Genomic DNA, 14,546 nt, shown 5'->3' with positions numbered 1-14,546 from the left:
ACCTATTGCACACCATGCTTTACTTTTATTTCACACTTGCTTTTGTAATCTAAACCTCAGTTTCCCAAACCTCAGCACATGATGTTTTCAGACTTGTTGGAGATCCTGATGACTTTTAACGGACCATGTGTGCCACCTAGTGGACAAAAATGTTCACAGTAGTATAGAGTGTGTGGATGTGGAGCCAGGGTGCGGAGTAACAGGATCACTAAACTGAAACATTCAAAACAGCTGGTTATGATCAGACTGACACTTCTTTCTGCTGAGCTTTTTTTTCAGCTGTCTGAAGTAAATTAGAAAACAGACGTATTTATATAAAAACACTTTTGATGTCAGTTGAATTGTTTTTTGTTTGGCCTTAATATTATGGGCGTTTTTTTTTCTATTGCAAGTTTAAAGCAATAGTTCACCCAAAAATGAAAATTCACTCAATATCTCCTCCCCCCTGTGCTAATGTGAGGATGGGTGAAGATCTCCAGTTCACAAAACACTCCTGGAGTTTCAGCGGAAAAGTCAACGGTGACCAATATTAACATGTAAAAAAAGAACACTAAAAAATCACAAAATGTCTCCTTACTGCTCGCGTGGTATAATCCAAGTGTCCGTAAGCCACGACCATCAAATTCAACCCGAAACGACACCATGTCATTTTATCCTGTGAGACATTTGTGAGAAGTTTTGTCATAATTAACATATGAATTCTTGAGTTACATATTTTGTGAGGACATACTGACCTTTGACCACCAACGACAAAATTCTAATTCGTTTTCTTCAGTCCAAGATTTTTAAAAATTCCCTCAAAGTATTCTTGAGATATCAAGTTCACAAGAATGAGACAGACAAGGTCACAGTGACCTTGACCTTTGACCTATGACCACCAAAATCTAATCCGTTCATTGAGTCCAAGTGGACATTTGTGCCAAATTTGAAGAAATTCCCTTGAGGCATTCTTAATTGTGTTCACAAGGATGGGACGGACGGACAACCTGTCAACATAAGTCATGGCCAATCATGGCTATTGCTGGCGGGTAGGCATAAAATTATCGTCCCTCCTCCTCTCCTTCTCCCCCTAATGGCCTTCACTGGATTCTACCACGGCACACTGAAAACAACCAATCACAGCGCAGCTATGTCAATCACTGCTGCGGTCAAACTGGGCGGAACTGAGCAAACATGCATCAAGATTCTGTTACTGCAATGCCTTTTTCTCACCTCAGATGTTTCCAGAAACATATTTTAGTGTCTGTTTAGCTGTAAATCAGAAAGTTTGTTACCCGGCCGCCATGTTGGAAACAGTGAAGTGAAACCCAAGCAACACCTACTGACCGGAGCAAACTTCCTCAGACGATATAGTTACAGAATCTTGATTCATATTTGATAAGATAATAGAAAATATGACACAAGGTTATTTTCATAAAAGTCACCAACTGTAGCTTTATATTTATTGGTTGCTGCAGGTTTGGTCCACCTCTGCTCTGTCCTGTGTTGCCCTGAATTTGGGTTGTCTGGACGGCAAGCAGTTAATCCAAAAATCCATGCCTCTAAATGTCTCTCCAGACAGTCTGTGGTTGGTATGGTAAGTTTATCCCTTGGTTCCCTCGTCCTCAGAGGGCTGCTGTTGGAGACTTCTCCTAAGTTTGGAGGAATAAGATTAACACTAACAATAGCAACACAGTTTCTAATGGTTAGATATGGCGTGTTAATTTATTATGAATCAGAACAAACTGTCAAACTCAGCTCAAGGACACTTCAGCACCATGGGAGAATAAACCAAGAGAACAACCTGCCTTCACTCTGATGAAAACATAAATGTTTTCCTCTCAACAGCTGCAGACACATCTATCAAAATGACATCATTAGACATAAAATACAGATTTTAAACATTTAAAACCAGGTGATTATTTTAAAAATACTCCACAAACATGGCTTTGACATCAGAGACTCTTTCTCTGCTTTCCTTCGATTAAAATCCATATGAGACTTCGCTTCTCTTTCACAAATCTGTAGACGAGTTTCTTTTATATTCTGACTATAACACAGAATCTGAGTGTCTTTGTTCGTAGCCACATCGAAACAAGAGGACGAAGGACGTAAAGAGAGGAGTTCCCGCCCCTGGCTATGTGCTTCCAGTGCTGTCACGTGCCTCGGGAGGGGAGCCATCGCTGTCGTCGTCCCAGGACGAGGAGGTGAACCCCGCAGGGGCAGAGATGGAGTGCGGGGCGGGGGTATGGCCGAGGCCTTGGTACCGCCCGCTCGAGGAAGGGGAGGAGGGCATCGATGTGGCTGCCACGGCGATGGCGTCCTGGGAGGAGGCCGTGAGGAGGCCAGTGTGCTCCGTGTGTTCAGGTCGAGCTGCTGCACCGAAGTACATCTTATTGGGACGACCGAGGAACGTACGACCTGAGGGGCGGTGAGAGATATTTACCATGTTATTATCATTTCAAGCAGTGTGAATCCTAACATGTGGTGGAATGTAACAAAGTAAATTTACTCAAGTATTGTATTTGTGTAAATTTGGGGTATTTTTGAGCCATGTTCTTCCTCTACGCTTCATCTCAGAGGGAAATATTATACTATTTACTTCACTACATTTATCTGATAACTTTAAATTAATGTGGGGTTTGCATGAGCCAAATTTAAGCCACTACAGCCGCCAATCACAGGTTCGTCTCCTGAGCTGCTGCCCGCTCTACTCCCAGGGAAGCAGTCCACAACTACAGAGATCGAGGGGGAGGGACAACGGGATAGCTAGCAGCTAATTCTTGTCTCAGCTGTGGGCCGATAAACAAATGCGTTCATGAGTAACACATGAATATGAAAAAAATAACAGAAGAATGATGTACAAAATGTACTTGACATACATTTCTGAAGTTATTTGTTCACATTATTCATTATTGATTTGTTAAACTGAATTGATAATCATTATTCTGATTGAGACACTCACTAGCATGGCGGACCTGCTCTGTGACGTCAGCTCTGATGTCAGAGAAATCCCACATGGCCAGAAAGCTGTCGAAGCACGACCCCTCCTCAGCTTCCTGAATTAGATTAGATTCGATAGATAGGTAGGTAGGTAGGTAGGTAGGTAGGTAGGTCGGTCAATAGATAAAGAGATAGGTAGGTAGGTAGGTAGGTAGGTAGGTCGATAGATAAAGAGATAGATAGATAGGTAGGAAGGTAGGTAGCAAAAAGGGTAGGTAGTAGAGCTTAGATTCTCTGCCCGAGCCTGAACCCAACCCGACCCAACTACTTATCACACCTGGGCACCCCCCCCTTGACCACGCCACTGGCTGTGCACACATGTGAGTTGTCGACGATGACGACAAGTGTGTCGGCTTCGTTGAGTGTCCCAAGTGCAGCACAATGCTGGTATATGACAGCAAAAAGACGGGGACCTCGACACTTAAGAGGCACATGACGAAGGCTTGCCATGGGAAGAAAGACGAGAGTCAGCCTTCAACGTCCGTGTTCGTATCCTTAAAAAAAATGTCGGGTTTAAACCGGGCTTGGGCTTGCAATTACAGTTAAAGGGACAGGCCGGGCCGGGCTCAGACAGAACATGCACGGGCTCGGGTGGGGTCGGGCTGGATTTTTTGGGCCCGATCTAAGCTCTAGGTAGGTAGGTAGGAAGGTAGGTAGGTAGCAAAGAAGGTACATAGGTAGGTAGGAAGGAAGTTAGGAAGGTAGGTAGGTAGGTAGGTAGGTAAGTAGGTAGGAAGGAAGGTACATAGGTAGGTAGGAAGGAAGGTGGGTAGCAAAGAAGGTGGGTAGGAAGGATGGAAGGTAGGTCGGCAGGCAGGCAGGTAGGTAGGTCGATAAAGAGATAGGTGGGAAGGTAGGTAGATCAATAAAGAGGTAGGTAGGTAGGGAGGAAGGAAGGAAGGAAGGAAGGTAGGTAGGTAGGTAGGTAGGTAGGCAGGTAGGTAGGTAGGTAGGTAGGTAGGTAGGTGGGTAGGAAGGAAAGGGGGGAACAAGGAAGGTAGGTGGTCGGTCGGTCAGTCGGTGTTTACCTGTACGTATGGTTTGTAGGTGAAGGTGTAGTGGTGAGCAATGGCAGCCAGGAACATCTCTATGCAGATGATGAAGTCCTGTATCCATTAAACAGTTGGTTAATCAAGAATCTGATTTAAGTCAAATAGATAGGTCTTCTTGCATGTCAGTATCCTGGTTCTTCCTAATCAGAAGCCACATTTTTGTCTTTTGTAGACTCTCAGACTTTCAAGGGTCTAAATATGACGGTACAAGAGAACAGACAGTTCCACAGCTGTGGCTTCAACACATCTAAGAGAATATAGAATAAATCCATCAACAGATGTTTCTTTATCGGTGTTTCTGCTCTGAGAAACATTAACTCATTTGGCACTAACATTGCAAATAAAAATGAATGACAAACTTTATTCAGATCACGTTGAAGGTCACATGACCATGATGTAGGAACATGGTTTTATTTGTTTATAAATGTGTGTACCTGCAGTCCCGTAGCCACAGCCTCCACACTGTCCCAGTCCCAGGTGTGTTTATCAGAGATCACACCAACCTTCACCAAGAACGCTATTAAAACTGCCTGCCTGAAGAGAGGAAGAACGAGATAAAAATATCAGCACTAAGGCTGCAACAAACCAGTTATTTACACGATTGATCATTGATTATTCCCTCGATGTGCTGATTAACTGTTTACTTCATAAAATTATACTCGGTTTACAGTGACAGCAGTGAATGACTCTCTTCATCTCTTTGTTCTTACCAGAAGGACACGAACACCACCAGTTTGACGCAGAGGAACTTTCCCACCGGCCTGATGGGAGTCAGCTCCTCTTTGAGAGCTCGGTACAGCAACACCAGACAGTACATCGCAAACTGAAGAGAGACAGAGAGGTAAACACCAGTGTCACCAGAACATACAGTGTTTTATCCCCAAACAGTGTCTGATTTCCAACTGTGAAACATGTGTTCTCAGAAATCCCATCATGCAACAGAAAAAAGGGTCAAATTTGACAAAGCATGTGCACAGCAAGAGCAGTGATGTGATAACAAAGCAACGTAACGAGTTGTTTGGTTTTGGAGTAACTGTAATATTATTACTAAAATTTCATTAGTAATTAGTTACACTACTCATCACTGGAAAAAGTAATATTATTAACTGCCCAACAGCAGTGAGTGACAACAACCCCGCCCACATTTAGAGGACTGTCTGTGGTGGAAACATTAGGGTCTAGGTACCATGTCTGTCTGTGTTTAGTGGAAACAAGGCTTCTGTGAGTCTTGAGTGCAGGAGAAGCAAAGTAAGGACTCTGTATGTGATGTGTGTTTACCAGCTGCGATATGTTGTTGATGATGACCAGGTAGGACCAGGCGTTTCTGAAGCTGAAGTTGGCTTCATCGTAAACTCCACACAGCTGACAGATCCTGCAGACACAGAGGGAAACATGTGTTCTCACATTACGTAACATTTCCCCCCAAAAATAGGACACAGTATTTCAAGTGTGTAACTCCGTCACGATGCTGATCACTTTAACCATCACATGTTTGTTATTGCTGGTACTGTTCCTCTGGTGAGTTTGGTTTATTCAGCGTGACATCATGAGCTTTGACTCTTTAAACACAGCATGTAGCTGCTGTCAGGGAGCTGATGTGACGACACTATGAACGGGGGGTTACCATGGTTACAGTTAGCAGCTGAGCTACAGAAAACCAGTAACAACATTGTCACTTCCTGTGGTTACAGGTGGAAACTGATGGCACCGTTACCGTGGCAACAACAGCAAACTTACAGCGCTATCACCGTGGTTACGGGTCTGACCACGGTGTACTGGAGGACTCCCAGTTTACACCGGAACAGCAGCACCCTGACAGAGAGAGAGAGACAGAGAGGAACAGTTTAACATCCACCCACACGTCCATCACACAGTGACCTCACACCCGCCCTCCTCTTACTCTCCCATGGGCCACGGCGGGCAGCAGCACAGCGGGGGCAGGTGTGGCTGCTGCTGCTGGACCTCCAGCATGAGCACCAGACTGGGGTACTGGTTACTGAGGAAGTTCAGCAGGAACACCAGGAAGTTGTAGATGACGTAGGCCTCGTAGCACTCTCTGCACGTGTCCACGTAGATGGCCAGACTGGGATACCGCAGAGCCAGCCACTGGAGACAGACGGGAGACAGAGGGGAGACGGATGGGAGACAGAGGGGAGACAGAGGGGAGACAGACGGGAGACAGAGGGGAGACAGACGGGAGACGGACGGGAGATGGAAGGGAGACAGAGGGAAGACAGACGGGAGACGGACGGGAGACAGAGGGGAGACGGAGGGGAGACAGAGGGGAGACGGAGGGGAGACAGAGGGGAGACAGAGGGAAGATAGACGGGAGACAGAGGGGAGACAGAGGGGAGACGGAGGGGAGACGGAGGGGAGACAGACGGGAGACAGAGGGGAGACAGACGGGAGACAGAGGGGAGACGGAGGGGAGACGGAGGGGAGACAGACGGGAGACAGAGGGAAGATAGACGGGAGACAGAGGGGAGACGGAGGGGAGACAGACGGGAGACAGAGGGGAGACGGAGGGGAGACGGAGGAGAGACAGAGGGAAGATAGATGGGAGACAGAGGGGAGACAGACGGGAGACAGAGGGAAGATAGACGGGAGACAGAGGGGAGACGGAGGGGAGACAGACGGGAGACAGAGGGGAGACGGAGGGGAGACGGAGGAGAGACAGAGGGAAGATAGACGGGAGACAGAGGGGAGACAGAGGGGAGACGGAGGGGAGACGGAGGGGAGACAGACGGGAGACAGAGGGGAGACAGAGGGGAGACAGACGGGAGACAGAGGGGAGACGGAGGGGAGACAGACAAATTAGCTTTTATGCATACACATGATGATAAAACACTGATTAAAGATTATGGCAAGTCACATGAAAGAAAGGAAGGAGGAAAGTAAGTAAGAGGAGGAAGGAAGGAAGGAAGGCAGGAAGGAAGGAGGGAAGAAAGAGAGGGAAGGAAGGAAAGAAGAAATAAAGAAAGGGAAGGGTGGGAGGGAAGAAGGAATGAAGAAGAGGGGATGGAAGAAGGGAAAAGAGGGAAAGAATAAAGAAAGAAGGAAAGAAGAGAGGGAAGGGTAGAAGGAAGGAGAGGAAGGGAGAATGGACAAAGGAGAGATGAAATGAAGGAGGAGGGAAGGAAGGAAGGAAGGAAGAAAGAAAGAAAGAAAGAAAGAAAGAAAGAAAGAAAGAAAGAAAGAAAGAAAGAAGAGAGGGAGGACGGAAGGAGGGAGAGAGAGGGAGAGAGAGAGGAAGGAAGGAAGGAAGGTAGAATAGATGAAATACAGTAAGAAATGCAGGACTGAAGCGAAAAAGAGAGGAGGGGAGGAAGGGAGTGAGGGAAAAGGAAAGACAAAGAAAGAAAGAAATACAGTAAGAAAGTGAAGGATGGAGGAAGAAAAGAAGTAATAAAGGAAAGATAAAAAGGGAGGGGTTTAAAAAGAAGAGAAGAAAAGGGAGGGATGAGGGGAAGAAGGACGGAAGAAATAAAGTAAGAAAAGAGGAAATGTGGTAAGAAATGGGATGAAGGAAGAAAGGAGGAGAGAAACAAAGTCCGAAAGAAGAGAGGAAGGAAAAAGGGAAGGAGGAAAGTAGGAAGGAGAGGAAGGAATGCTAAGATGCAGTCATTAATGCTGCTGACACACACACACACACACACACACACACAGGGTTAACTGTCCCTGTTTAATGTGACCTCTGGTCTTGTGACTCCGTCCAGCTGCCTCCAATTAAGATCCGTTACCACGGCAACTTAATGCAATAGAGTGGACAGATCACTGTCACTTCTTCTGTGTGTGTGTGTGTGTGTGTGTGTGTGTGTGTGATGATAACTCACACTGTCCAAACTGTAGATCGGCACCATCCATAGTATTCTGGTGGAGAGAGACGGAGAACAGTTTCATCACAACACTGTGTGCAACAATCAACGTTAAAGTCCTGGAAAAATGAAACCAAACAGCCCCACAGCTGTCACCAGATGTTCAAGGGGCCGTACACACTGCCTGGAACACACGAGGTCGGGCTCTTGGCTCTACTTCTGTGCCTTTTTTGTGCCAGCTTTCAGAAGCGTGGCGTCTGAGGTTGCTAAGCGAACTTAACGAGCAATGTACCATCGCCTGTTTGCCTGAAATCCTGAGTGCAGAGCTGATCTTCTTCTAGAAGCTTATTTTAGGCGAACTATTCCTTTAAAGCTCCAGTGTGAAGGGTTCAGGGGGCAGGAATGGAATATAATATAATAAGTGTGTTTTCTTTCATGTATATTCACCGTGAAATAAGAATCTGTGTTTTTTGTTTCCTTAGAATGAGACATGTGTATGTACATAAGAAGTGAGTCCTCATCTACGGACATTGCCATGTTTCTACAGTAGCCCAGAATGGACAAACCTGCTTCGTCTGCTCCCCAGTAAACCACCCTGCCTCCTGTTTTCGACCACGAGCTCTGCTTCTGCCCTCCTGGTTCCTGTTTGCCTGTTTCCCGCAGCTGTCTGGAAAGACCGTCACCCAACTTCCCAAAGTGAGTTTACTGGTTCAGTCACCTGTGACCCTCTTAGCTGTGGATTGCTTCGCTGTGCGGCTGCATACTACGCCTTTGGGTGCGTGCTGCAGATTCCATGTGTCATCGCTGCTGTCAGGCCCTCCTCCATCCACAGCCGGCTTCGCATCAGAGAAACTGTTTCCTCAGTGAGTTCTCCTGGTGTTTGAACCTCAGCTCTCCTGACACGCTCTCTGCCTGCCGCCTCTCAAAACCATCGCTCACTATTGAACTGCTGTGTTTGTGTGAATCCCCCTAAATCTGCCACACTGTTCCTTTAAAGCAAAGTTCAAGGTGTGTGTTCACCTGATGATGGGCCTCTGCAGCTCAGGCTGGGTGTAGTGCACGATGTGCTGCAGGATCCCCCAAAGTGAAATTGGGATGGTCAGGAAGACGAACACGCCGGCTATGAACCAGGCTTTACTGTGAGTCCCAACCTGCAGAGACACGGAGAGAGATGACAGACGATTTCTTTTATCCTCAATATTTTGCACATCTTGTTCCCTTCTTAGATCTTTATGAGGAAAATATTCCCAGTGACAGAAAAAGCCTAAGAAAAGCAAAACAAACAGTCTTGTTTCATATCATTTTTTCCCATTTTGATTCCAGACGCACTTCTTAGAGTCAATTCGTCCGTTAAAATTTCTTAAGGGACTTTTTTCAGAGGCGCTTCCTTCCCTCAGCTCCTTGTAAAAACCTTAGTTGCTATTTTAACCAAATATCTGTCACCTCTGTCGACTGTATATAAACATGGATGACGCGTCTCTGTTTATTCCCACTGTACAAGAGTAAAGCCAGAGTTTCCTGGAGTCTGCGCAGTAGTGATCTGCAGGGTGTGCATTTCCTACCTGTGCAACCAATCACAAGCAACAACACCAAGACAGAAACCATCTTTGCGAAAAATTATTTGACGCGTACTTGGAGTTTTTAGTTTGGCCCAAGTCCCATCTGCTAACATGGAGAGGCAGGGTTTATGACCAATACTGCAGCCGGCCGCCAGAGGGCGATCTAGATGGTATTACTTTTGGGCAAGGCTACTTAAAGGAGGCTGGGACGTACACTTAAACCCCATGGGAGTTACAGGAATGACACATGCACAGTGTAACTGGAGCTGCGATGTTGGAGGGTTACAGCAGACGGCACTATGGTAAGACGTTAAATGGAGTGCACGTGTGTAATGATTTTCAATAGAACTCAGGTTGGTTTGCCCACTCTGAGTGGTTCGTCTGGGCAGGTGTGATCACAGCAATCACACTCAGGTGTGCACTAAAACAACCGGACTGAGACCTTCTTGAAGAGGTGGTCTCGGTCCGGTTACGAACGATTGTTCTGACCAATCAAAAACAGTTTTCTTGCACAAGGCATTTGATCTGGTCCTCTTGTAAATGCTGCCGTGAGAACATGAACCAACTCTAGGCAATTATACAACTTTGGACCAAAATTAGTCCCTGATTCAGACCAAAGGAGACGACTCTATGTCTGAAAGCACCCTTCATATACAGTCTATGGTCTCCTCCATCACACTTCCTTTAGTGAAATTATGGTGAGGTGATAAAAAAGGAAAGTGTACCTTGTCTTTCTGCAGCTCCCAGATGCAGAGCGGCAGCACGGCGACCAGCAGAAGAGCGTATAAAACCAGAACCAGCGGGCGGATCCACCTCCTCCACTCTGCACACGAACACGGCATGACGGCTGCTTCACCCTCAGCGACGACTACAGGCGCATCCTAAACCACTGAGCCACACCTGGGGAGACAAAACCAGTTGGTCTGTTTTAACTTCCAGTTCTTATAACTTCAACAAGGTACACAATCCAGGAACGATAAGACCGTATTTTGTTGAACACAAGTGTAATTAAATTACTGAAAATGAATTAACTGTTCGGCAGTTGTGTGAGAGTTTAAGGAGTTCTAGCAGTGTTAGCACAAATTAGCTAACTAAACACAGCTTTATATTTTTTATTCTGTCAAACAGTCTTTTTAATATTTTCCAGTCAGCGGTCAAGGTGGGCGCTAACTGTTGAGAAGCGTACGTCAGCTAGCTACATCACAGCTAATGTTACTGATTCCCTGATGAATTTAGTGGATTATAAAATACTGAAATGACCTCATGTTCACATAGAAAAACATAATGTAAAAAATATATCTTAAAAGTGTTTATCCCTCATTTTTCATCCATTGAAGATGAATATTTCTATGCTAAAAAACATTAGCTAGCCTGTGATGTAGCTAGCTAATGTTTTTCAGCATAGAAATATTCGACTATTCGAAGTTACAGATTGCCTCCGTTCAAATACACAAACTTTACTGGAAAATATGTTAAAAATACTTTACTGACTATAACTGCAATATCACATAGTAACACATATGTGAAATAACAATTATAATTTATCACTTTTTTCATCCATTAAACTTGAATATTTCTGACAGCAGGAAGGTTAATTAAATACATTTTTGCGCTAACATTTCAGTTAGCCGATAACTTCTTCCATCGCTGTCTCCCCCACTGCAACGAGATAATTTACTGATCATAAAAATATCTCTCACATATAAATTTAGAAAATATATATTTTAATAAATATTCTATTCTGTGGAAGCTAACTGAAAAGCTAACATTAGCTAGCTACGTCACAAGCTAGCAAATGTAAAGTTACTTGTCTCCATTTAAATAAACAAAATTTACTGGAATACAGGCCTATATTAAAAATACTTTACTGATCATGACTACAAAATCATATAGTAACACTTATATGTGAAATTATACACTTTAAAAGCATTATCACTTTTTTTCATCCATTACGTTAAATATTTCTAGCAGTAAGAAGGTTAATTGAATGCACATTTACGCTAACATTTCAGTTAGCCAATAACTTCTTCCACCGCTGTCTCCCCACTGCACTGACATGATTTACTGATCATAAATATCTCTTAAACATGAATTAGAAAACACATATGTATTTAATAATATTATATTAAATATTCTGTGGTCACCTGGTCAGGGTGTAAGCTAACTGAAAAGCTAACATTAGCTAGCCACATCATGAGCTAGCTGATGTAAAGTTACAGATTGTCTCCAATAAATTAAACAAAATGTATTGGAATATTTGTTAAAAATACTTAACTGATCATGACTACAAAATCACATAGCAACACATATATGTGAAATAACCCTTTAAAAATATTTTTCGCTCATTTTTCATCCATTAAAGTCAAGTTTTTGTAGCAGGAGGAATATTAATTAAATACACTTTTGGTGCAGTTATATTTCATCATTAAAGTCTAAATATGAACTATGAGTTGGATTAAACTGACTGTTTTGATCCGGAGGCATATTTTAATAAAGTTTTTTATAGTAATATTCCAACACAATGGACATTAACAATGTCATAGCATATTAAAGTTCTCTATGACCAGTGTAAACGCAATGAGGTCACTATGAAGCATTAAACGCGACCGCAGACAAGTATTGCAGGAATATTTATGTAGATTTCGGCTACAATTATAAATGATGGAGTGCACAGTGAGCACAGGCAGCTGCAGAGATAAAACACGTGATAAATATGACCTGAGGTTGAACATGGAAAGACTCGGACCGTTGAAGATGAGGATGTTCATGATGAAGAGTGACGGTCGGCCTGTTTTCCTCCTCAGTCCTGCTTCTGTTACCAGGCAACGCATCCCCTCCTCCGCCCCGCCGCTCAGACCACCACCCCGATCACCCCGATCACCCTGATCGATCCGTTAATCCGGTATCTGCCGGTGGTCGGTGACACAGCCGCTACGGCTTCACTCTGCAGCAGCAGCAGCAGCAGCAGTCCGTGTTTGTCCTCCCTGTTCCCGTTGTTTACGCGCCGCGTCACGAGGAGGGATGTCAAACCGTTTCTCTCCATCAGTCACGTGGCTGACAGGAAACAGCCTCCAAATCTAATCATCTTAATTCAAAGATATTTTAATCGGCATCCCGTCTTTATTTATACATTCATCTTTATGGCTATTTATATGTTCTGCTTTTAAAGGCCTAAACCCCAGGAACATAAATAAATAATTAAGCAGGAAAGATTTCTTTCAGTGCAACACTGAATACAACAAAAATACATAAATTAAAATAAAGTGAAAATAAAGTAAATAAAACAAAGTAAAATAACATAAAATGAAATTGCAGGTCTAAATCCCTGCATCATAAATGAATAATTAAACAAGAAATGTTTGTATTTGATGCAACACTGTTGTAATGTTGTATTTCAATGCAACACTGAATACACCAAAAATAAATAAATTAAAATAAATCAAAATAAATAATAAATAAAATAAAGTAAAATAAAATTGCAGGTCTAAATCCCTGCATCATAAATAAATAATTAAGCAGGAAAGATTTATTTCAATGCAAAACTGAATACAACAAAAATAAATAAATTAAAATAAATCAAAATAAATAAAGGAAAATTAAATAAGATAAAATAAAATAAAATAAAATATAATTGCAGGCCTTAAGCCCTGCATCATAAATAAATAATTAAACCGGAAATATTTATCTAAATGCAACACTGAATACACCAAAAATAAATAAATTAAAATAAAGTTAAAAAAAAAATAAAATACAGTTGTAGGTTTGAATCCCTGCAACATAAATAGATAATTAAACATGAAAGATGTATTTCAATGCAACAGCGAATACACCAAAAATAAATAAATAAATTGATAAATAAATAAATAAAATAAAATAAAGTAAAGTACATTAAAGTTTAAAAAATTAAACTAAGAGTAAAAATAAAAAATAAAATAAAAATAAACAAAGATTTACAGGCCTTGATGTCAGTGGTGGATATTTTACTTGAGTAAAAGTAGCAAAACTACAGTATAATAAAAATACTCTTTAATAAGTAATGACAGGTAAGAAAGGTTCATATCTGCAGGCGGGTTTTTTGTGTGAAGAGCACTTTGGAGCACTAAGAAAAGTGCTGTATAAATTAAGGTGTTTATAATCCCAATTATGTTCCAAACACACACAGAGACACACAAATATTTTAATTTTCCTTCCTCTAAATACACTCAACAATAGTTTACAAAACAGTTTATTCAACACAAATGATGCACTTTAACAACGTGACAACTTGCGCTTCCTCTTTCACTTTAGAAGTCGGATTGGTTTGTAGACATCCATCAGATGACGGTAATCATAGATGTAGACATCCTGGAAAGGTTCGGTCCATTGGCGTGGACGGGGGATCTGAACAGGTGAGGTCAGGGGTCGGCAACCTCAACGATTAAAAGAGCCATTTGGCCCAAAAAAAAAAAAGAAAAGTACAAAAAAAAAATCTGTGGAGCCACAGAGCATACTTTTTCGACTTTGGAGTCCAAATGATGGAGAAAGTGAAGGAATGCTGGTAGACGAAAATAAGAATGTTATAAGAACAGCTATTTCTTCTTTATTTATTTTAGTTTAGTTTTGCCGACCTCTGGGTTACGTGAATGTACACAAGTGTTAGCATCAAATAGCCTGCCAAAAACAAAAGCACACGCCAGAGCCTCAGCTCTAATTTACATCCACAGCCTATCAGCATGTTAGCGTTTCCACGGGGAGCATGTTAGCATGTTAGCATGACCGCACACTCTTGTTCACAGTGTAAAGAGCTTCAGCTGGAAACCATATGACTCTGTGTGTGTGTGTGTGTGTGTGTGTGTGTGTGTGTGTGTGTGTGTGTGTGTGTGTGTGTTTTACAACAGCTCTTAATTGTGGCCAATGCACTGGAAAATTAATCAAATGAGACATTCACACTCACACACACACACACACACACATGCAAACCAAAACAGATGTTTGCACGAGCCTTTAGACTATAGCTTTATTGATAAATACAGATATATAATTTAATGGACACAAACCTCATCAATAATTCAAACTCAGTTGGTGATAGCAGACTATTAGTTGGTGTCTCGTAAACTACAAACCAGATTTCAGTCCCAGTAACTAAGGCTCCACAAACT

The 14,546-nt window shown here is 42.7% G+C and overlaps 1 protein-coding gene across 2 annotated transcripts; it reads right to left on the bottom strand.

The window, feature by feature from the left end:
• Positions 1-1,451: 1,451 nt before the first annotated feature.
• Positions 1,452-12,410, bottom strand: LOC125883395 (transmembrane protein 184C-like). Of its 2 annotated transcripts, none has more exons than XM_049567647.1 (12): positions 12,127-12,410; positions 10,134-10,308; positions 8,870-9,000; positions 7,868-7,904; positions 5,935-6,140; positions 5,772-5,846; positions 5,313-5,406; positions 4,745-4,857; positions 4,469-4,568; positions 4,011-4,088; positions 2,945-3,038; positions 1,452-2,400 (listed from the first exon to the last, which is right to left on the bottom strand). In XM_049567647.1, the coding sequence occupies exons 2-12, from the start codon at positions 10,248-10,250 to the stop codon at positions 2,117-2,119; spliced, it is 1,329 nt and encodes a 442-aa protein (XP_049423604.1). In that variant the 5' UTR covers positions 10,251-10,308; positions 12,127-12,410; the 3' UTR covers positions 1,452-2,116. The 2 variants fall into 2 exon arrangements, with proteins under 2 accessions (XP_049423604.1, XP_049423603.1); XM_049567646.1 differs by having other exon boundaries at positions 12,155-12,410.
• Positions 12,411-14,546: the final 2,136 nt, after the last annotated feature.

Source organism: Epinephelus fuscoguttatus, linkage group LG23, assembly GCF_011397635.1.
Source record: "Epinephelus fuscoguttatus linkage group LG23, E.fuscoguttatus.final_Chr_v1".
Taxonomy (NCBI): Eukaryota; Metazoa; Chordata; class Actinopteri; order Perciformes; family Serranidae; genus Epinephelus; species Epinephelus fuscoguttatus.
Note: the sequence above shows the minus strand (reverse complement) of the source record. Positions and strands in the feature narration are given on the sequence as shown.